Source organism: Arachis hypogaea, chromosome 3, assembly GCF_003086295.3.
Source record: "Arachis hypogaea cultivar Tifrunner chromosome 3, arahy.Tifrunner.gnm2.J5K5, whole genome shotgun sequence".
Classification (NCBI taxonomy): Eukaryota; Viridiplantae; Streptophyta; class Magnoliopsida; order Fabales; family Fabaceae; genus Arachis; species Arachis hypogaea.
Genome location: NC_092038.1, coordinates 134,125,797 through 134,151,468, shown reverse-complemented (window position 1 = coordinate 134,151,468; position 25,672 = coordinate 134,125,797). Strand labels below are relative to the sequence as shown.

The 25,672-nt window shown below is 31.9% G+C and overlaps 3 protein-coding genes across 4 annotated transcripts; all 3 read left to right on the top strand.

Annotated features, from left to right (window-relative positions):
- The first annotated feature begins 5,744 nt into the window (after positions 1-5,744).
- On the top strand, positions 5,745-7,287 carry LOC140183630 (serine/threonine-protein phosphatase 7 long form homolog). The gene is made up of 3 exons (XM_072232093.1): positions 5,745-6,430; positions 6,514-6,610; positions 6,691-7,287. The coding sequence occupies exons 1-3, from the start codon at positions 5,745-5,747 to the stop codon at positions 7,285-7,287; spliced, it is 1,380 nt and encodes a 459-aa protein (XP_072088194.1).
- A 6,069-nt stretch (positions 7,288-13,356) lies between these two features.
- LOC112734005 (eukaryotic translation initiation factor 2 subunit gamma) lies at positions 13,357-18,395 on the top strand. 2 transcript variants are annotated; one of them, XM_025783169.3, is made up of 9 exons: positions 13,357-13,572; positions 14,875-15,040; positions 15,200-15,261; positions 15,894-16,006; positions 16,086-16,188; positions 16,470-16,697; positions 16,883-17,101; positions 17,462-17,722; positions 17,889-18,395. In XM_025783169.3, exons 2-9 carry the CDS (start codon positions 14,935-14,937, stop codon positions 18,195-18,197), a joined length of 1,401 nt encoding a protein of 466 aa, XP_025638954.1. In that variant the 5' UTR covers positions 13,357-13,572; positions 14,875-14,934; the 3' UTR covers positions 18,198-18,395. The 2 variants fall into 2 exon arrangements, with proteins under 2 accessions (XP_025638954.1, XP_025638955.1); XM_025783170.3 differs by having other exon boundaries at positions 13,368-13,572; positions 14,879-15,040.
- A 983-nt stretch (positions 18,396-19,378) lies between these two features.
- On the top strand, positions 19,379-21,021 carry LOC112734010 (toll/interleukin-1 receptor-like protein). The gene is made up of 2 exons (XM_025783178.2): positions 19,379-20,090; positions 20,579-21,021. The coding sequence occupies exons 1-2, from the start codon at positions 19,624-19,626 to the stop codon at positions 20,850-20,852; spliced, it is 741 nt and encodes a 246-aa protein (XP_025638963.1). The 5' UTR covers positions 19,379-19,623; the 3' UTR covers positions 20,853-21,021.
- The last annotated feature ends 4,651 nt before the right edge of the window (positions 21,022-25,672 follow it).

The following is a 25,672-nucleotide window of genomic DNA, read 5'->3' as shown; positions in this document are numbered from 1 at the left end:
AATTTTGTTAACTTATAGTCTTATACTCTAAAAACACAGGTTAAAATATACTTTTAATATACAAATTAGCTAAATTCTAAAGAAAATAGCAATATTTTGGTTAATTTTGGAAACTTGTAGGGTGAGTTACTTTTGAGTTTTGAGTTAGAGAAATGAAGCTAAGACTTGAATGGGTTTGATCAAGTTTGAGAAAGGACAAGTGCTTAGTTTTTGATTTAAGAAAGAGAAGGCAGAATTACAGCGAAGAAATGCCTGGCGAGTGGAGAAAGAAGACATGTTAGGTTTATGAGATAGTGATTAAAGAAGTGATCAATATTATAATGAGATTGAGAACGTGCAATGGAGTGGGATGGTAGGCATAATATAGCTGGAGTGAAACGAAAGAGAGGTACCACCAACCATGATGTTTCTTTTCCTTTTCCAATTCACTGTTTCCTTCCAAAACACTAAGGACCCAGAATCTAGTTGGTGCTCTTAGAGGGATCTTACACTTAAAATACAGGTTTAAATTAATCTTTTTTTTTTTCTTATTTTTTCTCAAGCATATCTAATGTCGGATTTAATGGTTTTCATAAAACTCCCTCTTATTTTTGGATCAAGGCCTTTAAAATTTGGATCACTGTGTGGGGGGTGATGGAGCCCTTTAAATAAATATCCTATTAAGCCCAATTCTCAAAAAATAAAGAAGCCCAAGGATCTATTAAAGTTTATATGAGAAACAATTCAACTATTCGAGACATAACTAAAACTATGCATTCATACAACTAAAACTTTGTAGAAATGGTTTGTGTAGTTATTTCTGTTTTGTACATTTAAGTTGATTAATATTTTTTCATTATTCATAGTTTAAAGCTACCCTCAATTGTCCATAACACAATTTGTAACGTAACCCTACTAGTGTCAGATTGTACCAAAGGGGGGTTAAAGGCACTGTGTTCCAATTTGATTTGCAACAACCATCACCGACCAGATCTTTTGTTCTAATCAAAAGTAGGGGATGAGGCTTTGTGATTAGACACTATTCTGCAGTGCCAAGTGCTATAGTCAAGGATTAAGTTATAAAGTCAAACTGACGTAATAATCAGCAATTCAACATCATAGTGAGTGTCTTGTTACCACTTGATGATAATTGATAATGCTTCACATTTTGTGCAATTTTTATTTTTAATATGGAAAGTAAAATTGTGTTTTCGCTCAATATTGATATTCGATATTTTGTTAGTTTGTGGAGCAGGTTTTCAATATGCAGGAGACAATAGGGGTGTGCATGGGTCGGGTGAAACCGGGTTTGATGTAACCCAGACCCGACCCGAAATATATATCGGGCCTATTTGTTAGACTCGGACCCGACCCTAGACCCGATGAAACCTATACACTTTCGGGCCATGATTATACCGGGTAAAAACCGGGTGAAAACCGGGCCGTTAACATTATATTACCTTGATACCTTCTTGTAAATTAGCATGTAAAAATATCCAAATTTCTAAGACTCCAACCATTATTTGACATGGTAAAATTCACTTAGAAAAATATAATAAGAACTAACTCTTCTCTAAAATCAAAGTATAACCATAATCAATACTAATATTGCCTAATAACACCAAATATTTAAATCAATACAAATAACACAAGATTATGCATTAGTCTAAAGTCTTATGCATTTTAAACATAAAACATTAACTTATAGTCTTATATATAATGACTAATAACACAAAATATTAAGGTTTACAATACTTAAATTTCACATAATAATAGCCATCATCCATCACTAATAACACAAAATATTAATTGTGTATGATGACCGGGCCGATTTCGGGTGACCCGAGCTATGGCCCGGACCCGACCCGAAATAATGACCGGGTCTACTTTTGAAACCCATACCCGACCCTAGACCCGATGAAATCACATCAAATTAGCCCCTAAAGTGTTCCGGACCGGGTCGGATCTTCGGGCCGGACCGGGCCATGCACACCCCTAGGAGACATGATGAAACAGGATCGTCAGCAACATAGCAGCATCCTGTCAACACACGGGGTGTGATGAAATAGGAACGTCAACTACGTAGCAGCACCTTGTCAACATGCGGGTGGCATGGTGCTTTAGAAATTTACTAGCTTTTGTATAGATTAGCGTGCGTTTTCGAGGAATAACATATATGCGAAATAGACCAAAACTTTTTAAATAGAGCTCCTTCTTCTTCAATTTGATGTCACCGAGTGAGAGTGCGTTTGAGAGAGAAGCTAAAGTGAAGAAGAAGAAGAGAGTTGGGTTAATAGTGTTAGTGTTAGTGTAGCTAATTTTTTTTTTAAAAGAGTGATTATACAAAAAAAAATATTAGTTTCTATTAATAAAAAATAGTACGTAATTGTACTGCACCCAAAGAATATATTATTAAGGGTAAAGTACTAAATTAGTCCCCTATGTTTGGGCGTAATTCTGTTTTGGTCTTTAAGGTTTAAAGTGTTCTATTTAAATCCAAAAAAGTTTCATTTAGCATCAATTTAGTCCCACACTGAGGTCAAAATTAAATAATTAACAAAATGTCCTACATAACAACAGTTCAAGAACAAAATCGATAATCTGGAGAACAAGTACAAGCTCCAGAGGCACAAAATCAATCATTGATGCATCAATACATTTATTTATCATTTTCTTTAGTTTTATAGAAAATATTTTATTTATATTATAAAAAATAATAAATAAATGTATTGATGTATCAATGGTTGATTTTATGCCTCTGGAGCTTGTACTTATTCTCCAGATTATCGATTTTGTACTTGTACTGTTGTTATGTAGGACATTTTGTTAATTATTTAATTTTGACCTCACTGTGGGACTAAATTGATGCTAAATGAAACTTTTTTTAATTTAAATAGAACACTTTAAACCTTAAGGACCAAAACAGAATTACGCCCAAACCTAGGGGACCAATTTAGTACTTTACCCTATTATTAATTATTTGGATCATCCAATTTATGTAAGTTGATAAATTTTTATTTTTTATGTATTTAAATTTTTTTAATTTTTATTATTGTTAGTATCATATGAAAATATAGCATTGTTATTTTATTTTTTTTATTTTATTAATATTTTTGAATAATATTTTTATTTGTCCAAAATAATTATATTTTATTTTATATAAATATGAATATATAATTTTTTTTGTTATAATGGGTTTTTTTTGTACATTTAATGAATAATTTAAATATTAATAAATAAATAAATATTTTTTAAAAAAATATGCGAATATTTATTAAATATTTTAATAAATAAATATTATAATAAATATGTGAATATTTATAAAATATTTTATTTTTAAATATTGAAAAAATAAATATTTTAATAAATAAATTTTATTAAATATTTTTTTATTTATAATATTTAAATAAATAAATATTTTTTATTTATTATTAGAACAATATTTATATTGATGTAAATTAGTATTATAAATATTTATTTGTAATAATTTTTATTTATTTAAACTAATTTATTCCCTCGTCACTACCTGTATTTACATATTCGAAAAATTTTGGTGCATGCATGGTGTCAAGATCCAAAATATGCATAAAAGGTGGAACGCCCATCGGTTGACTTACTACGGGGGGAACCGCTACATTCTCCACTACTGCCTCACCTCTCACAACACCATCCTCGTCTTCGTCACCGGCTTCATAAGTAGTTTCGAAGACCTCTTCGCTATCATTGTTCATTTCTTCGTACACTTCAACTCTATCATCTTCTATATTTGAATCATGTTGAATTCCATCTTCTTCTACATTTTCAAACTCAACATAAAGCTCAATCTTTGGCTGTCGTACTTGAGTCTGCCGGTGAATATAAAACATATTCTGTATACTTGCTTCGTCAATGATTAGCATAATATCAAACTGTATTAGACTACCAAAAACTATAACGGGATCTCGATATAGAATATAGGTCACTCTCCTGAACATATCGTTCTCCATGTTTTGATAGAGACCGTTTTGAAGCTCAATGAACGTCATAGTAAATGGACCACAAACAAAAGTGGATTCTTACACACAAAGCTCACTCCCTTATGAGTATTCCATATAATTTTACCATTGTGATACACCATCAAATTGACTGTACCCTCCATTACACTAGCAATACACTTAAACAACTCTCTTTTTCGCAATGAAATGGTACCGAGTTTTGCCTTATATAAGGGGAACACTGAGTACACTATTCAAGTGCTGCTTTACCAACTAATTAGACTTTGACACGTGACAGTACGCCCCCACATATTGACTCAACATGCTTCCTACGTGTTGAAATTTCTCTATGACACATCTACTAATTTGTAAATACACTAACTACACCCATCTCTAACTAAAACATCAATAATATTTATATTTTATAACAAAATTACACTTTTTTATTTTACATATTGGGGAGAAGATGGTGTGTAACACGGTTATGGGCATCCATGGTGCTTCATGCAGATGTGACGGCTGTGATGAAAAATCGGACGGTCCGATTTGATGCCAGTAATCGGACGGTTTGATTAGGGATTGGAAAGGTACACAAATCGAACCATTCGATTTGTGCCCCCATTCACGTGTCGTGCATGCAAGTGTCCCCTCCCACCAAGATGTATGCATGCCTTTACTGATTGAATCCCCCCATTCCCTTTCACTTTCAAGCAGCAACGAAATTCTCTTCTCCTCCAACCCCACTACTAGCTTCATTCTTCCATGGCCCTCCATTGATGAAGCTTTGAATTAAAAAAAAAATTGGACCACTCATTTTTAGCAATGTCTAGAAGAAGAAGAATAAAAGATGTCAATCGTCCGGAACTCCACATTACTAATTATCTTGATCATTTTAATTATGTAAGTTTTTATTTTAGAAATTTTTATTTTAATTAAAATAATAATAATTATAATATTAGAGATTAGTAGTTTATTATAATGATAATGTTAGAAATTAGTGTAGTAATAATTTTTAAATATTTTAATCTAATTAAAATAATTTTAGGGATTAGTAATAGTAGATTATAATGCAAATGTTAGAGAATAGGGAATAGTGTAGTAATATTATTTAGAAAAAATGATTATTGTACATTATGATAATAAATTAATTATTGTTATTAATAGAATAATTGCAATAATAATAATAATACTGTTATTAAAAATGGAGATATGATAAATAAAATAATTATTATTAATTATTATTAATGAATTTATAATAATAATAATAATAATAATAATAATAATAATAATAATAATAATAATAATAATAATTGTTATTTACTACTGATGGTTTAATTATTATTAGAATACATCACTAATATTAAGATTGGTAGTACGTGTGATAATAAATAAATTAATTAGTATTAATTGTTAGTAATAAATATTTTTTTTGTAGTAATAATGTTTATTATTAAGCTTTCGTAGGATAGTAAAATAAATATTATAAATTAAAAATTATTAATTTAATTATTTTTGTTATAAGTATAACATAAATATTTAATAAAGGATTAATGATTGATTTATTATTGTATGTATGTTGTTAGAATATAATTGAATAGTTACTTGAGTATTAGTATATAATATAATAGTTATTTATTTAGTAGTATTGTTATTATTATTATTTTTATTGATTGTGGATATGTTTTACTGGTTATTTGATAATGAAATTTTTATTCTGTTAAATTTAAGTTGTTAGTTAATTAATATTATGTTTGTGTTTAGGGTTCTAGAATGTTGCAATGTGACCACTACATGCCGCCGGATCGGTACCATCCAATAGTGGAGGGGTATTTACGGGACACCGACTTTTATCATGTTTCACAGATTGGAGTTGTCCAATGTCAGTCGGCACTGATTAATGCTCTGATCGAGAGATGGCGCACTGAGATCCACACATTCCATTTTCCGGTTGGTGAGCGTGTCATGACATTGGAGGACGTGGCGTTAATTCTTGGTCTTCCGGCGAATGGTCTGCCAGTTACAAGACCGACACTCGGTAGTTACGAGGCATTAGATGGTGAATGCTTGGATCAGTTTGGTGTTGCACCTAGGAAGGCATATTATAGGGGAAGTTTCATCAAGTTGACGTGGTTTCGAGGATTGAAAGATCGTTTAGTGTTGGTTGACGATATTCAAATTCAGAGGTACGTGAAGTGCCACATAATGCTACTGTTTGGGACTGTCGTGTTTGGAGATAAGTTTGGGGCATGGGTGCACTGGAAGTTTCTATTGTTACTCCGTAATTTTGTCGGGATCATACAGTTCAGTTGGAGATCGGCATGCTTGGCACACCTGTATAGAGCGTTGTGTAGGGCAACTCGTGTCGACTGTAAAGAGATTGATGGTCCGCTGACACTTTTACTTACCTGGACTTGGATCCGTCTACCATTCATTGCGCCTATTCCTGGCAATCCTCGAATCTTTCCGATTGCAAATAGGTAAATTTAATTACTAAATGCTTTCAAATAGTGTATTTTAAATTGTATTGATAAATGTAAATTAATGAATTGTCTGATGTCAGGTGGCGTAACTGGGAGCGTGAGAATCGGCCTTACAGATTTCATACCCTAGCTCATTTTTGGAGAGAACTGATAGTCTGCAAGAAGGACAGGTTTGTTGTAATAAGTAAGTTGTTGTTTTCGTTTAGCCGTATTATTATTCAGTGTGTAATCCTCTTTTACTTGTATAATGTGTGCAGTTTGTTTGGGAGGTTTATGCAATTAGTCGGATCGATCCATACGTGATTCCTCCTGATATCCGTCAGCATTCGACCACAGTTCTGCTTATATCTATTGAATGTATTGAGTGGCATGCATCTGATAGACTAAGGAGGCAATTTAGCTTGACTCAGGGCATTCCTCATCAAGAGCGGGATCTAGGTGAAGCACACGGCAAAGTTCTGATAGGTCCGAAGAATCAAGATTGGTCTGGAACCCACTCATTCTGGGTTATGCATTGGACGAATCAGTATAGTCATGTTCTTGTCGAGCACATGGTGCCATCACAGCACCAGCTAGATATCTACTTGCATTGGTACCGAGGTACATATGGTGACCACTTGCATCTATCAGATCTCAAACCGCAAGAGAATCAGGACGGTGATCCTATGCAAAATCAGGAGAATCAACAAGTACAACCACCGCCACCGCAACCGCCATCGCCCCCCCAACCACAAGCACAACAAGAGCCTGAGCAGTTCACACCATACATTCCTGAGACGCATTCTGCGGATTACTTCACACCACCAGTACATCAACAGTATTGGAGTGTCTTGCACCAAGAATCAGGTGAATAGGGTTCGTTCAGCCAGCTGCTTAGATTCATGGCTCCTGTGCCAGGTTACTCACATCCAGCTTATAGAGACATTCCCACAAACCAGAGGACCCAACCGAGTGGGATTGCTCCAGGTAGATTGTCATTGGATACGAGACCTCGTCAGCTCACTTCCTCTGGTAATTCCGGAGGTAGAATTTCTGTTGACTCAAGTAGGAGTGATGATGCCACGAGGGGGATCATACAGAGCAGAAATTCACGTCGTGTTCCGATGTGTCTAATCCAGGAGAGCTACCAGACAGTTGATGATGGTGCTGATGACTTTCTGGTTGACCATCCGGATGGGATGAGGATGAGGATGAGGACGATGATGAGGATGAGGAGGTTGATGATGCTGATGATGAGGGGGCAATGGTCTAGTGCCTAGTGCAGGTAAAACAATTTATTGGTTAGACTGGCTTGATTTAATTTGATTAGTTGGTTATTGAGTTAGTTGACTTGATTAGTTGGTTTCATTAGTTGGTTATTGAATTAGTTGGTTTGATTTGATTTGCTTAGTTGATTATTGAATTAGTTAGTTTGATTTGAGTTGATTAGTTGGTTTGATTAGTTGGTTATTGAAGAAACGGGTCATCCTTGGCCGACCTTTGGATACTCGTCTGAGGAACAGATTACCTATGAATCGAGGTTCATGATAGACAGGCCATGTTGTGGGATTCCCTAGTGGTCTAAACCTAGCCCTGTAAACACGTCGAACTTAGTCCATTTTGTATACATCATGTACATACAATTGCTAATCCATCCGCTGGTTTGCACAACAAGCAAACATATGTCGACACGGATGCCGATCGACCTGGAATACACCACACACACCGATGTTGACGAAGGTTCACTGCATACTCTACACCACTTGGACACTCACGCACTTCAAATACCTTATTCTGTCGGTCAACGCAAGTAACTTGGATGTTACCCACTGCCCACTGATTTGCATGCAGTTTGGAGGTTACAATCTCAGAGAACTCATGTCCTGCATTGATCCGAGCCTCAGCCTCGGCTTTTTTTCGGGTGAACAATTCATTAAGCATATAAAACGTTGCCTTAACAAGTGCAGTGACTGGAAGATTGCGAGCCCCTTTCAGTACCGAGTTGATGCATTCCACTAGATTGGTGGTCATATGACCCCATCGATATCCCCCATCAAATGCTAAAGCATATTGCTCACATAGAATCCGATCCAACCAGTTGGTATAAGCCTCACCCCTATCGCGTAAACGCTGATAACGCGTCTCATACTCGCGAACTGTTCGCGAGTATCTTGTCAATAAAAAAAAGACCCACTATAAACAACGTTCATCATAATAATTGGGTTCAAGAGTAACTATAATCGTAACTATCATACCGATGTTTACGATAAGCTTCTGTAGATACAGAGCCTTGAACTTCCTCAAAAAGTTGGACTCTATATGTCTGATGCAAAACATGTGGAATGCTCTGGGAGGAGACCAAGTTCCGTCATTGCGAGCAATAGATGACCTAATAGAATCATGTCGATCGGAGATAAGGCCCACACCATCACGTGTCACAACATGCTGTCGCAAGTTACTTAGAGAAAAGTGCCAAGCCTCAGATGTCTCTCCCTCAACTATCGCAAATGTAATAGACACGATGTTGTTGTTGTCATCCTGTAAAACTACAACCAACAAACAACCCTTGTATTTTCCATACAAATGAGTTTCATCTACCTGCACTATTGGCTTGCAATGTCTGAATGCTCTAATACAAGGGTAATAACTCCAAAAGACTCGGTGTAGTACACAAATATTAGGAACCAAGTCATCTCCCTGATACCCAGGCATTGTTTCAAAATGAACGACTGCGGATGGCTCCTTGTGACACATGGCCTCAAACCATATCGACAAGGCTTCGTACGAAGCTTCCCAACCTCTGAAAATTGACTCCACTGCTTTCTGTGTTGCCAACCATGCTTTGTAATAACTTATGGTGTAGTTAAACTTTGACTGCGCTTCTGCAATCACTGATTTCACCTTTAGAGACGGGTCAACTTCTACCAATGGCTTTATTGCTTCTGCAACATTGTTGGAATCCACCTTCGAATGATCTTGAGAAATGGTGGCCCTAGTACAGGTGTGACTGCCATTGTACCTTCTTATCTCCAACAGTACTTTCTGGACATTTTGCTCACCCTGATAAGCCAATCACATCCTGCGCCATACTGGGTGCATTTAGTATAGAATGTCGTTGGCTCTGACTCATGCACCCGATAATTTATACCTCTGCGGATAGTATAATCTTTCATCGCCTTAATTACTGCCTCCCTAGAACTGAATTCCATTCCCACGGTAAATTCACCATCTGGCATAACGGGAAGCTCTGCTGCAATCACATCACAAATTTTATAGTTGTCAGAACTAATAGTGTAATAAACTAACAATCACACAACAATGGAAAAAATAGTAAGTTCAAAACTGAACCGATCATCGAACCGGTCAGGTTACTGGGTTATCACATCACTGGTTCAATCGGTGGGTCACTGGTTCAACCGATTGACCCGGTCCTATGTAAGTAAAAAACAATCCATAGTAAAAAATATTCACTAACATTTTAAATATATCTATCTATTCTAAAACAATATGAAACAGTAACAATAAATATTTTGTTAACTTTACCGAGTTTGACTGGTTTTAACCGGTTCACTCCAGATTGGATCGGTTCACACCGGTTCGTTGCTTTGTGCAGTCTCATCATCGGACTGGACTGGAATCTGGTTCATCAGTTTTTGGTCAAACCGGCCAGTTCGATCCGGTTCATCAATTTTCCGGTTGGACCAGTTGGTCCAGACCAGTTCACCGATTTTTTGGTCAAACCGACCGGTCCGATTCGGTTTTAGTAACAATGATGGCAAATACTAAATATCTCAGTATACATGTTTACTTGATAATCAAACATTAAACAATTACTAATTATATGCTATATTTACCGTTGTCTTGAATATTTGTCCTAAACTCAAAACCTATGCACAAATCATACTTTAAGTCTTTAACAAATCTTAATTTAAAATGATGACGTACTTGCATTTATATATTGAGGAAACTCCGGTGCATGCATGGCGTCCAAATCCAATGATCGCATGAAAGTCGGCTCCTCAAATGGCTGCTGGTTTGTTAGTGCATTTGCCACATCCGCCACATCTGCCACCATATCATCGTCAGCATGATCCTCGTCTATACCCGGATGAACGTTCTCGTAGTTACTTTCAAACTCTTCTTCACTATCACTGTTGTAAACTTCCAACTCAATATCTCGGTCCGCTGGAGATTGCTCGAACTCAATATACAGTTCGATGAACGATATTCGGGACCGACTTTCAAGATACACTGAAAATATTTCTTTCATGCTCGCTTCATCGGTCACGTATTTCGTTTGAAATTGAACGAACTCACCAAACACAGATATCGGATATCGTGTACAGAATATACGCCATTCTCCTGGATACTTCAGAATTCATCTTTTCACAAATGACACCTTTTAATTCTTCAAATGACAGTGTGAATTGAATAATAATATCTAACGGATTTTCACACAAATTTTACTCCTTCTGATTTTTGTAATAAAATTTGGCCATTATAATACACCTTTAATCTTACTCTATCATCCATGATAATAGAGAAGAAGATATCTACAAAGAAGAAGAAGAGATCTGCAGAGAAGAGCTTTAGGGTCTTGTAGCACCGGAGAAGAAGAAAATGAAATGGGTTGGTCAGCTTGGGTAGGTATATATTACACTGAAATCGGACGATCCGACCACTTGCATGGTCATTCGAATTTTTTGAACCAAAAAATCGAACAGTCCGATTACTAAACAGCCCGCCCAAAAACATTTGAAACCCAGAAATCTTTGGGTCCGATTTGGGTGTTCTGCCAATTTTTTTGAATGCAGCCCTCAAATTGGTGGGTCCGATTTGTTTGGGCCAAAAAAATTTTCTCACCCATGCAACAAATCGCATGGTCCGACTTCTGTGCACAACTATCCACCAAGCACAAATCGGACGATCCGATTTGTGTTCCCTCCCACCTGCAAGAATTCGGACCGTCTGATTTTCTTTTGTCACCTAACCACCGTCACACTGGTGTAAAACTCCTATAAGTTCCATAACCTGCCGTTACATCAAACCTTACGTCATATGCAAAAAAATTAGCCGACACATATTCCTAACAAATTTTAAAAAAGATTCTATACTATTTTCTGCAAAATTCAAGTAACAGATACTAATGTGAGATTGATCAATGTAATGTGTTTTTAATCAAATGACACTCATGTTCATGAAAAAAATAGATTGATATTTGAAAATAGAAAATATATATGTAAAAAATCAAAATTAATAAGAGTAAAAATTCAAAATTTAATTAATGTTAATACACAAAATTGGAATTTTTATTTTTGTTAGTTTTATTTTTTTTATATTTTATTTGAATTAAAATAAAAATATTTTTTATTAATATGTATATTTTAAAATTAATTATTTTTTATTAACTTAAAACCAAAAAATGTCAATAAATTAATCTGTTTTCTATTGTTTTAATTTCGTTGACACCATCGGTTAAATTGCAATAAAAATTTATATTTCGTAAATAATAATTATGAAATTGAGTAGTTTTTTTTTTTTTTTTACCAAAGATAGAAGACTCGAACTCGCAACCTCTTACTTGAGTATAGAGAGATTATGTCATTTGAACTATAACTCATTGGCATGAAATTGAGTAGTTACGACAAAAAGAATACATAAAATAATAAATATTTATATTTTTATATAAAATTATAAATATACAACTTTTTTTATAAAAAAAATTCTTAGAGTCAGTAATTTTTTGTATTTTTGGCTATTATTTGGTCAGTACAAATACTAAATTGTCTTTAACAAATAAATTTTATTAATTTATGTGTGTAAATTTTAAAAAAATATAAATACAAACTGTATTGATTCATATGTGTAAAATTTTAATAAATATAAATGTAAAATATATATTTATTATATACAAAATGTCTATAAATATAAGTATAAATTATTGTTGACTAAAAATAATAATATTTATTAACCACGTAACATTATTATTTTTTTATAAACAAGGTACATTAAAAACTCAGAAAAAGAGAGAAATGTTAACCATTTTTTCTATTTTGTTAGAAAAAGAAAATAAAAAACATGCTTTTCCTTGTCTCATATTCCATTATGTGACATTTCAGAATTTCACCCAATGATGGGTCATATGCAAAATTTTTCCCCAATATTAATGCGCTTTTTTTATGAAATTAAATTAATATAAATTAGGTGATTCATATATTATTTATTTATTTTTACAAAAGTTATAGCAAAATACAAAATAAAAAGGAGAATAACTTTTTCCCCAATTTTAATGTGCTTTGTCAAAAGAAGGTTAACGCACTTTGAAAATTGAATAACCCAATGGAAAATTTAATCTAGTAACTGGATTTCAACCGGTCCGAAAAAAAAAAAAAACTAGATTTAAAATAAAATATTTTAAAATTTCATATCAAATTAGTCTTTATTCTAAATTTTTTTTTCACTCGAGATAGAGAGACTCAAACTCGCGACCTCTTAAATGAATATAGAGAGACTATGTCATTTGAATTATAACTCATTAACTTTTATTCTATCGAATTAAAATATACTATAAAAAATTAAGAAATAATTTTAAGATTTATTATATTAAAATAATATTACACATTTAAATTTTTTTATGAATGAAATCTAACTAAATTAAATAATAAAATTTAAAATAATATTAATTATAACTAATTTTTATTATATTAAACTAATTTAATTAAATTTAATTAATAAAAAAATTTAAATGTATAGCAGATTCTTGTACTAAATTGAACCAGCCTTTTATTGATAACAAATTAACAAGTAATAACATTTTCCTACTGGTTCGTCTTGTAAAAATATCAAAACAGAAAGTAATCCATTAAAATTAATTATTATGTAGACATTTAAAAAACAATTTTCTGTATTTCATTTTATTTTTTTTATTGATTTCAAATATTATATTTTATTCTTTTGACATGAGCATTGTCATTTCTTGATTTTCTTCTGAGCAATTACTATAGTTAGGGTTTCTTTCTTCTTTCACTTGGCTTCAGCCGCACGCAGTCTCTCTGCACTCTCCTCAGCTGCCATCATCTTCCTTCTCCTCCTCCTCCTCCTCCGCCTCCGCCGCCGCTGCCGCTCCGCTCAACACTTCTGAGCTGCTCTACTTCTTCCAGGTTACTTCTCTCTCTGTCTAAGTCTACTAATTTCAATTTCAATAATCATTCAATTGTTTTTTTTTTGGCTAATTTGGTTTGGTTGTGTTTGCTTAAGATTCGATATTTTATATTTTATATTTTATATTTTTCAAAATAATTTATTCTGCATCAGTTTGATGTGTCTCTTGTATGATAGCTTTTGCAGATTGTATGATACTGAAGAGTTGTCTTTTTTGTTCATTTGTATTGGATGATTGGGTTTTAGGTCGTATATATGGGATTTGATTAATTTAGACATTACGACTTTCATTAAATAGAATCAATGATTGGATCGACTGTTTGAAGAGTATGAATTATGAAATGCCCAATTTTATTGTAGTGTTCTTTATTGGGTTTTTGGAGAAGGGGGTGGAGATTGGGGTTTAAGGAGTAAGAGGCATTCAACTTTCATTCCTTTGCAATTTTTAGCGATTGACACTTTTTGCCCTTTCTGTTAACTGTTTTAGTAAATAGTTTTGCCAATATTCTCCTTTCAGTTTTGTAAGTTTCTCATCAAAATGTGTTGTTGTTGTTGTCGTCGTCTTGAGCTACATTCTTTTATTCACAAATGATGCTGTATTTTGTATCTTTTCCTCTCATTTTCCTGACAGTTTGAAGAGTTATATGGTAGTGCGATGCTAATTGGCATGTTGTATTTATAAGTGTCTGTGTGCTTATGCTGTGAGGACTGGAAGGGTTTGGGGTGGTATGGGAGTATAGCTAACAACTGTGTTAATGTGCCATGTACAATTCAGAGGTGTGGATGAATAGGAAAAGAGAGATACTATGAAGAGTTATGAATCATTTGTACTAGGTTATAAACAATCTCTGTTTGTACTTATTATGCCCTAGCTAAGACTCCACCATTTACTATATGGCTTAAGATCAAAACTATTAACATACTTCTTTTCTTGCTTCAATTTATTTCTGAGGGTATCCAAGTAAGAGTGGTAAGTTTGAAATTCATTAGTAGTAATTTTTTGGTAGATGGTGAGAATTGAGAAAATTGTGTGAAGGGAGACATTTATCAAATTGTTGGGGGATCTGTTAACAAAATGGAAACAATCTGTTGATATTTCCAAGAAATTGATAAATAATTTTATAATCTCTGAAGATAACGATAAACTAACACTATTAGGGATGAATTTCTCTTAATGTTGACTATCGATGCAAGATATTTTGGATGTTTGTCACTGCCACTTTTAAAAATGCAGATTTTTATCAAAATAGATATGTTGATGCTGATGCAGGTTTCTTGTCCTGTGTTTTTTTAACCTTTAGATAGGTTACCATCACACATTTTGAATTGTAAAGTCATTCATACCATCTTAAACATCCAAGATGTCGCGGAAGGGTTTGATGGAACAAGACCTGAGTAAACTGGATGTAAAGAAATTGGATCCACTCTCTCCTGAAGTCATATCACGACAGGCTACCATTAATATTGGTAATATTTTCTCTAATGTATATCACATTCATTTGTCAGCTTTGTTACAGCCATATTTGAGCTGAAACAGATTTTTATTCCAAAGGACTAATGTTATTTCTTCCTTTTTATTAATGAATAATGATACTTGGAACTTATGATTTTTTTGAATCTTTGCAGGCACTATAGGTCACGTGGCACATGGCAAGTCAACTGTTGTGAAAGCAATATCAGGTGTTCAGGTATTTCTCTCTCTTTAGTTTCTCTGTTTTTAACTTTGTCTTTTTATATACCAAATCCTGGTAACATCTGTTGCAATTTGTTATTGATGCTATTGCTATACTATTGTATGCCTTTTTTTCCTCATTTATTGGTCATCTTAAAGCTTGAATAATAATTTTTCCATCATGGGTGCCACCACTATGATGCTGTATCACCTGACTGGATTATAATTTTGGAAATCCTTGTAACAAAAGAAAGGAAGGGTCAATAATAATGTCTATTGTTTCTTTCAACTTTGCAAAGAATAATATATACTCATTGTCATATAGGTCGTCACCAAGGAATTTCACTTAGTTTTAGACACAATACTCAGCTTGTAAAATTCAGTTGTTTGTCAAGGGATAATTAAGTGGCTTTGGAAGTGGTTTTAGCATTTTGCAGATAAGAACATTTTTATTTTCCCCGTTGATCAGTGGTCACAAAGTCTTTTGACAACATACATGAGTTCCATGTGATAGTTGTTACTTTTTTTCCTTGGATTTGTAGTGTTAAAAAGAAATTTTATTAATAATTTCATTCTATCAATAGTATATGTTCCTCGAGTGTTAGTTAATCATACACTGTTAACCTCTTGTATACTGTGAATGTGCAGACTGTTCGTTTCAAAAATGAGTTGGAGCGTAATATTACAATTAAGCTTGGCTATGCAAATGCTAAGATATATAAATGTGAAGATGAACGTTGTCCTAGGCCTATGTGCTACAAGTGGGTATTGATTTTATGAATGCTATTATATTATCAGTTGATTTCAACTTTCATTATGGTGATCAGCTTTCCTCTTCAGGGCATATGGAAGTGGGAAGGAAGACAGTCCTATGTGTGATGTGCCAGGGTTTGAAAACAGCAGGATGAAATTGCTGAGGCATGTTTCTTTTGTGGATTGCCCGGTAATGCCTTGATCTGTCATTTATTATTTTTGGCCGTCTTTTCTCTACATAATTTCATTATAATATATGTTTTGCTTTTTTGTTGCCTTTTCTCTGCTGTTTTTACTTTTTTTTTTTCTCCATATGGCATGGGATTTTCATATTTCTTGGGTTATCCCTTTTTAGTGATGTTAGTATGTTACCAGTCACTAATCAGCGCCAATTATCTAATTTAATATATCTCTAGTTTGCTTGGTTTTACTTTTACATGATATTTATCTTTACTTTTCCTATTTGTTTAGGGACATGATATTCTCATGGCTACAATGCTTAATGGAGCTGCAATCATGGATGGAGCTTTGCTACTTATAGCTGCTAATGAGAGCTGTCCACAACCACAAACCTCAGAGCATTTAGCTGCTGTAGAGATTATGCGTCTGCAGCACATAATCATCCTTCAGAATAAAGTAGACTTGATTCAAGAAAATGTGGCAATCAATCAACATGAAGCAATAACGAAGTTTATTGCGGTTAGTTTTTTTGTGAATAAGTTTTCTGTGAGAAAGATTTTGTTGTGCAAGGAAGCCCTCTTTTATTTAATTGTATACTCATTATTATTATTATTATTATTATTATTATTATTATTATTATTATGTTCTTAGTGGGTCCCTTTCTGCAACTTACATGTTCTCCTTTTGGTGGCTATCCAATCCAGGGAACTGTTGCTGATAGTGCACCAGTAGTACCTATTTCAGCACAACTGAAGTATAACATTGATGTTGTGTGCGAGTATATTGTAAAAAAGATCCCAATTCCAATAAGGGATTTCGTCTCTCCACCCAATATGATAGTAATTCGGTCATTTGATGTCAACAAACCTGGTTTTGAGGTTGATGATATAAAAGGAGGTGTAGCTGGTGGAAGTATTCTGAGGGTAAGCCTTGTTTGGTACTCCTGACCATGTATAATACATGTTTTTAAAATGTTTAGCTCGTCCTAAATTTAAATTGCTCTTGCTCTATTTGCGAAATGTTATACAAATAGGGGAAGAACCAAAGAAGGCATCACCATGTGCTAAAAGGTGGATGCTCAGTGAATGAGAAACAATGTCTGAGCTGATTTATTAGCACCTCATTAATCTTCTTTCCAATGTATACTTTTTTTAATAACTATAAACCAAGTTAATGTGTTAGAATATGACATAAATTTATGGCTGGTTAGAGGCATTCTATTCTTACTCTGTGTCTCTCCCTGACATCTTTGGTCAAACACATCTGACGATTTTTTGCCGCAGGGTGTTTTGAAGGTAAACCAATTCATTGAAGTTCGACCTGGTATAGTTGTTAAAGACGAGAGCGGGAATATCAAGTGCACCCCTATATACTCCAGAATAGTATCATTATATGCTGAGCAAAATGAGCTTCAATTTGCTGTGCCTGGAGGTCTCATTGGTGTTGGGACGACAATGGATCCAACTTTGACACGTGCTGACAGGTTGGTTGGGCAAGTTCTTGGTGAGGTTGGATCTCTGCCTGATGTTTTTGTTGAACTTGAGGTACGGGGCTACATACTTAACTATCTGCAATTTAGCATACGTTCATAGTCTCACTATCTCTGCCTCCTGTTTTTTTGTGCTCTCATTATTACATCTGCCCTCATTGCTTGGTATTGTGAACACCTGTCTTGCCTGTTTGGTTGTGTTTTGACTTGCGGTCTTGCAGGTGAACTTTTTCTTGCTTCGACGGCTTTTGGGTGTGCGGACAAAAGGCTCAGAGAAACAGGGGAAGGTATCGAAGCTTGCTAAAGGAGAGATGCTTATGTTGAATATTGGATCAATGTCAACGGGAGCCAGAGTTGTCGCTGTGAGAAACGATTTGGCAAAGCTGCAACTTACTTCCCCGGTGTGCACCAGCAAAGGTGAGAAGATTGCTCTTAGTCGGCGTGTTGAGAAGCATTGGCGTCTGATTGGATGGGGACAAATCCAAGCAGGAATCACTCTGAATGTCCCGGCCGCTCCCCAACTGAGTTAAACAAGAGAGAGTAGACCTGTTATTAAAACTTGAGAGGGATTTAAGAGATGTGGGAAGGAAGAGAATTGCTGGGAACCATTTTTTTGAGGTGGAGAAGAAAACATATGAATGACGATGAGTTTTTGTTTTTGCTTTATTATTTTTGTATACTGTTGTCTACCTATATTGAAGTTGTATGTTATGCCCAATTGAGTTTTATACTAGGCTTCAATAATTTCACATTCACGCATAGTTGGCACGTTCACGTTGAAATGAAATGGCGGTACTTGTGAATAGAGGGTGTGCAGATTTGTGGTCAATATTTTTAATATGCATTATGCACTGCGTATACCTTCCTCGAAAGAATGAATGCACGAATTGTCAAGGCTGAGAAGGGAAGTTGTTGAGGAGTTTTCTTCTTTTATATTTTTTTTGGTCTTGCGGTGGGGGAGTTTCCGGAAACGTTCTCTGAGAACAATTTCATTTTAGGGGAAGTATTCATGCGAGTTGTATATCCAATTGCCCATTTAGCTGTTGATTGAACTATAAATGGGTTTATGAACTGAAGTATTAGCCGGTTAGCCCTAAATGCAGCTCTTTGAAAATCGTCGCTTTGTTCTTTTTTCTCTCCAATATGCCGCTCTTAGGTGTTATCATTTTGTCAAGTTCTATTTGTTAGTTTTTTGATTATTGGGACACGTCTCTAATATTTGAAGGTTTATTCTATGGTGTTTAAATTTGAGACATAGAATTCAAAAATAAAAAAATGTGTCTCATCTTTCTCTATCTTTATTTTAATATTTTTATACAATTTAAACACAAAATTCATAATCACTTAAAAATTTTCCAATATCTAAAATGCTATCATAAAATTATTAATTATGCTATATAAATCAGCAAACTTTTAAATTTGAAAGATTAAAAAAGGTGTGTGTGTTTCAATGAAAATTCAGATGTAATTATTTTTATATATAGTTGATAATTAAAATTATTAGATATCTAATCAAGTTGGGTTGATCTAGTGGTTAGCTCATTAGTTCGTTTAAGCAAGTGTCGGGGGTTCGAATCCCCTCGGTCAGCACTCAGCAGGAAGGTCACTATGATAAAACACTGATACATAAATAATTTAAAAAATGTGACATTTTAAAAATAAGTTCCAGAAGCATTAACATATAGGGGAAAAAAAGAAAACGAGAGTCGTTGAATAATCAATCTCTAGCTTCCAGGGATGATCAAGGAAATAGACTAACCCACTTGTTTTCCTTTATCTGCGCCCAATGTTTCCATATAATCCAAAGTCAAAGTAAACTCAAAATTACAATATTGTCCTACCACTTCTCCCAAAAGTCAAGCATACAACGTATAAGAAGGAGTAAGCATTTTATCATTTCATCCAAAATCAATTAAGTAACATATTGCAGCGTACCTGTTTGTGAAAAATCCAAAGATGGCAAAGTCAAGTGAAGAGAAACACGAAGTGTTCATATGCTTTAGAGGTGAGGACACACGCAACACCTTCACCAGCCATCTCAATGCTGCACTAAGAAGGCTAGAGATAAGAACCTACATAGATCACGACCTCAGAAGAGGAGAAGAGATTCCTGAGAGGCTTCTTAGAGCAATCAAGGATGCTAAGCTTTCCGTCATTGTTTTCTCGGAAAACTTTGCGGCTTCAAAATGGTGCTTGGATGAGGTTGTCAACATATTGGAGTGCAAGAAGAGGAGTAACCAAATTGTTGTGCCTGTTTTCTATCGTGTAGATCCGGCCATGGTGAGGAACCAGATCGGAAGTTATGGTGACGCATTTGGCAAGCATGAACAACGGTTTGAAGGTGAGATGAATAAGGTCAGAAAGTGGAGGGAGGCTTTGACTGAAGCTGCTAATCACTCTGGTTGGGGATGCTCCCTCAACAAGTAACTTCCTTTCTTTTCTTTTCTTTTTTTTTTTATTTGAATTTAATTTTGATGTGCCGATAATTTTACACATTTAAATAATTATTTATGCAGTCATTATAAAATATAATTGTTTTTATTAATGAAAGTGTTACATAATTGAATTTTTTGCAGGAACATAACATTTTTCAATTAATTTTTTAATATTATTTTATTTATTTTAAATTTTTTGTATTAAATCCTAAATCATTAATCTTATATTTTAAATTATAATATCTAAATTTTAAAATTAGTTAATGTTAATGAACTAAAAGTTAGTTTCTCGCTTAATAAAGCAAGATAACATTTTTTGTTATTATATATGATTGCTTTATTTTAAACAGTAGACTTGTTGGTATGAGTTATATTTAAATTCAACCCTTTTTTCATACAAAACATGTTCATATTACGCACATTTCAAATAGTTGAGATAATAATAAAGTTGTTTGAGTGATATGTTGGCGTGACAGGGTGGAATATGAAATAGTTGAGGGAATCGCAAAGGATGTGATGGAGAAGCTGAATCATGTGTATGTTGGTGACCTGGATGAACAAATAAGAAAATTTGAGCAACTTGCAGAGCTTCAAGATCAATATTACAATGCTATACCAAATGTGGAAAATTTACAAATCTACCAGTCAACGCTTGAACGCATCACCCAACTTAAAATGGAGAGAAGCATTCGTCTCCTTCGTTTAACTCCTGACATGCTTCCATATGTCGGAAATTTCAAATCCCACTAACTCTTATTCATCATTGCATTTAATTATTACTGCCTGCTTAAATGCCTTCATCAAGAGTATACTTGGTTAATTCGATCCTTGTTACAAGTCGTTTCATTTTCAATTTGTTGACTTATGTACTTCCTGATCAAACTTTTCATAATGTTTTTAATTTCTTGTTGAATGCTCATTATCCGAGTCATTAATGATTGAATATGTCCTCGTTGAAGGAATTGAAAACAAGAACAAATGCATGTGCCCTGCCCTCGTTATACGTTAGGAAAACTTGGTTACTCTTAAGAATTAACATTAACAAATGGGCTTTAAGTCTTTAACTAAATATATCATCTTTAAGATGGAATAAAATATGAGATGAGCAAACTAATAAACTGAAATTAAGGAATACTAGCTAATATAGGAAGCTCGTGAATAATTTAGGCATAAAAAGAGCTAAGAAAATTGCAGATTCGTTGAATTACATGTATAATAATTTCTTTCTGGCGTACAAAAAAAATATATATACAAGGAAACTCAACATTTTTTATTAATATTAGTTAATATTTTAAATCAATACTTTATTTTTATATTATTAAAATTTACGATTTAACGTTAATAATTGCTATGATGTTTAAAAAATAGTGACTAATTTGTTCAAAAAGGATTAACAATCAGTTTTAATTTAAAAAAATATAATAAAATGATTTTTAAATATTTAAAATTTATTATGAAAAATAAATTAAATAAAAATTAGGTACTAAATAATAAATACTATAAATTAACTTTTAATATTTAGAGTTTAAAATTTAGCAAACTCATAATGTTCATAAATGTTCTAACTATTTGAGTAGTAACTAATGTGATATATAACTATGTTAAATGTATATTAAAATTAATTATTAAAATAAAATATATATTAAAAATAAATTAAATTATATGTGTTTAATTATAATATAAAATATATAATGATGTTTAATTTTATATTTTAGTGTGATTAATTTTAATGGGTAAATAATATTTTTGATTATGATTTAATATGTGATGTTACTGTACCAGCCGCAGCCGACAACATGCCTATTGAATAAGTAAAATACTGTTTTAAATGGTTGAGTTGAAAATGAAGAACGCGGTTTTCTAATCATAATTCCGCCACTCCAATTAGATATCCGCAAAACAAATTGAACGTCATTTTAATTTATTTTATTCAAGTTTGAACAACTTAACAAAAGAGGATGTTAATGTTAGGATAGTAGGGAGGGATGGATCTAAAAAAAAAATAATAATGGAGGGGTCGAAAATTAAAATCTTGTATAATTAAATATAATGTTATATATTTAATAATAAATATAATTATAATTAATTTTTAATTAAAAAATTAATAAATACTTATCAAATAAAAGAATTATCTCAGTCTTTATAATTTTTTATGATTATATATAATAAAATTATCTATTTTTAAATATTTTGTTAATTAATTTATTTTAGTAAGTATTTATATGTAATGAGTTAAATTTTTATGTTTTATATCATTATAAAATATGATGTAAAATAATATAACTTAATGTCACTAACAATTTTGTTACGTGAATTTAAAATATACTAAAATATTTTTATATAATAATAGGGGTAAAAAGTAATAAAAAAATAATAAAAAATAACTAATAATGCCAATTAAAAAAAGAACAATATTATTATAAATAATATTAAAGTAATTTTTATATGATTATAGATGTTAAAATTAATTTTAAAAAATTAAATGTAAAAAGAATTCTAAATCAAATAAAAAAATATAAATAATATAAATATATGTAAAAAAATTTAAACTCTAATACATAAAGAATACTAATTCTTTTTATTATTATTATACTATTAAATTTTACTTTATATAATACATCTATTATAATAATATATGAGTTTAAAATTTGTTGGAGAGGCCAAAATTACTACTTACCCCCTTAAGTCCGTCCCTAGTAGTAAGGTATAGTAGTAAGGTACAAACAATTATTTTCATTTAGAAAAATATATTTTGCTTCTATTTTATTTTTATTACGAGTTTTTATTTAATTTTATTTGAAAAAATAAATATTTGTGCATATTTATAGATATTAATCTTTAAATAATTAAAAAACAACACAATAAATTATATTCTAATACAATTTAACTAAATTTATTATATTAAAACACAATCCAAATATAAATTTAACGTAATTCATGTATATATAAAATCTCTAATATACACGTTTATCAAAATGAAATAGAAATAATTTTCAATAAAATAGAATAATATAACATAATTTTATATATAAATAAAAATATTTTAATAATTTTACTTTTTACAAAAATTTAGTAGATTTTTATAAGGCAAATATCTTTATTCTCGTCGCTATTTATTCGTAGAAACGTATTTCTATCTCCATATAAATTTTGCGAGTCCTTCTTAATCCCTTCATTGCCACTACAACAAAAATACTTTTAAATAATAAATTTTTAGTGACAATAATATAATAGTTACTATAACTTTTTTTTGCGATAATTATATATTTATCGTTATTACTCTATGTTATAATAATAATTATATATTTTTTGTAGTCATTAAAAAAAATCTTTATTAACAATGATATTATTATCGCTAAAAATTCTTTAATTTTCACCCAATATATTAGCGGCTATTTTGATTGTTACTAAAATAAAAATGTATTACCGGAGAAGCGGAGATATTTTTACCATTCCTAATTAAGGAGGGAATATACATAGTTAAACGAAATTGTTACTAGTCACCAAAAAAAAACGAAATTGTTACTGAAATACAAACACTTGACAATCCTTTTCAAAGCGAACAAATTGGTTATCATCGTCATTAATAAAGTGTCTACCGGATTCAAAAGGTAGCTATAAATCTATGGATGTATGGAACTTATAGCATAAGACGTTAAGCTGAAGTATAGTCATATTAGAATGAAAAGAAAGAAGGAGAAATCAACAAAGGAAGCTGTTGAAATGAGTTGTCACAGTAGCCCCACTAGTACTACTGTTTTTGGAAGCATCCATTCACTATTTGTGTAAGATTATTGGTGTCAAAATTTCTCATAGCTTTTACATCTCTGATCTTATTGCAATTTGGCTTCTTTCTTTGTGGCTGGTTTGTGACAAATGCTGCTCTACGTTTCTCCTTTTCACATGGTCAACTCTTTTATCGTCTCCACATCTCACAGATTCTTATTCTTCATCATCGACTACATAACTCTACCCGTTAATCATTGCATAATTCTATAACATACCCCAACCCCCATACGTCATTGTCTGATTATACATTTATAATTATCTAATAATAATAATAATAATAATAATAAATAATTGGACTTTGTCAAATGTAATGATGGAATTTCGTGTGTGGACTTGCTTTCATTGATCGGTTGCCTGGCTTTTATCTTTTTTCAGATCGAATTAAATCTTTATTAAACATTATATTCTTATAAGTTAATATACTGGATTATAATAATGAGCTCATCCGATAATGAATTCAATAGTAATTGAATATTTAGAAAGTTTTGTAAAAGAAGAAATAACCGTGTTGAATCTTACATTTAATTCAAAGATATTGAGATATATATATGAGAGATGAGTATGATATCAATTAAGAACGTAACGAATTAAGTGAAACTCATATAACATTAAAGAATTCATACACCAACCAGAAATTTTAAATAACCAATATTTTTTTGTTTTCATTTTGAATCAATAGTAATTAACTACTCTTTATTTTTTAATATTAATTAATAGTATTAGTCCATTAACAATTTTACCTGTTCTATTTCTCTCCAACAAGAAATCGCTCACTAGTTTATAATAAAATAACGATAAAGAGGACTTTTTTACTTTTTAAAATTCAATCACTTCATCATCATTATTATTATTATTATTATTATTATTATTATTATTATTATTATTTAATTTTAATATACTATTAATATAAAATAATTTTATACATTCATCTAATTATAATGTCATGTTAATAAAAATAATCTATTATTATTATTATTATTATTATTATTATTATTATCAAAAATGTTAATTGCACACTAAAATTAGTCACTAAAATAAATCACTATATATTTATGTATAAATATATGTAGTTTAACTAATTATAGTATGTATTTTATATTTTTACGTGTATTCTATACTGATAGTTGATTTTAATGTATACCCACCCGTAGTTGTATTATTATTGTTGTTAGAGTAAAGTATTATTTTTGTCTCCAACGTTTGGAGTAAGTCCTATTTGTGTTTCTAACGTTTAAATCGTTATATTTGTATTCTTAACGTTTGTAAAAGTGATTCAATGTTATCTTATCATACTGTCAATTACACATCATGAGCTTTAGTTGGAGTTCTGAAAATCTCTTTTTAAAGTTAGAATATAAATATGTGAAACAGAACTCATGATCTACTCCGGATAATAGCTCATTAAAAGTTGAAACTAATCCCTGTAACATTTACATAATTCATTTTTAGGGACATAATTAAATCTGAACACAACTAACGGATACAATATTAAAATCGAACACATCCAAGTGAGATCTAATTGAGAATAAATACATTTAAGTGAGAATAATTGACAAATACAATCTGATCTATTAGTAAAATTGATGGCAAGATAATATTAAATTACTTTTATAAACGTTAGGTGTACAAATAGGATGATTTAAACATTAAAGACACAGAATTTACTCTAAATATTAAAGATAAGAAGGATACTTTACTCTTGTTGTTTTTATTATTATTATTAGAGAATAAAAAAGAGGCCACTCAGATAAAGACGCCTAAAACGTCTTTTTTTAAAGATG

Excerpts from the sequence above, each read along its gene's own strand:
- LOC140183630 (XM_072232093.1), top strand. The coding sequence starts at position 5,745 with ATGCCGCCGGATCGGTACCATCCAATAGTGGAGGGGTATTTACGGGAC. Across the intron at positions 6,431-6,513 it reads ATCTTTCCGATTGCAAATAG|GTGGCGTAACTGGGAGCGTG; the intron begins GTAAATTTAATT and ends GTCTGATGTCAG. Across the intron at positions 6,611-6,690 it reads GCAAGAAGGACAGGTTTGTT|TTTGTTTGGGAGGTTTATGC; the intron begins GTAATAAGTAAG and ends TAATGTGTGCAG.
- LOC112734005 (XM_025783169.3), top strand. The coding sequence starts at position 14,935 with ATGTCGCGGAAGGGTTTGATGGAACAAGACCTGAGTAAACTGGATGTA. Across the intron at positions 16,007-16,085 it reads CCTAGGCCTATGTGCTACAA|GGCATATGGAAGTGGGAAGG; the intron begins GTGGGTATTGAT and ends TTTCCTCTTCAG. Across the intron at positions 16,698-16,882 it reads CAATAACGAAGTTTATTGCG|GGAACTGTTGCTGATAGTGC; the intron begins GTTAGTTTTTTT and ends TATCCAATCCAG.
- LOC112734010 (XM_025783178.2), top strand. The coding sequence starts at position 19,624 with ATGGCAAAGTCAAGTGAAGAGAAACACGAAGTGTTCATATGCTTTAGA. Across the intron at positions 20,091-20,578 it reads TGGGGATGCTCCCTCAACAA|GGTGGAATATGAAATAGTTG; the intron begins GTAACTTCCTTT and ends TTGGCGTGACAG.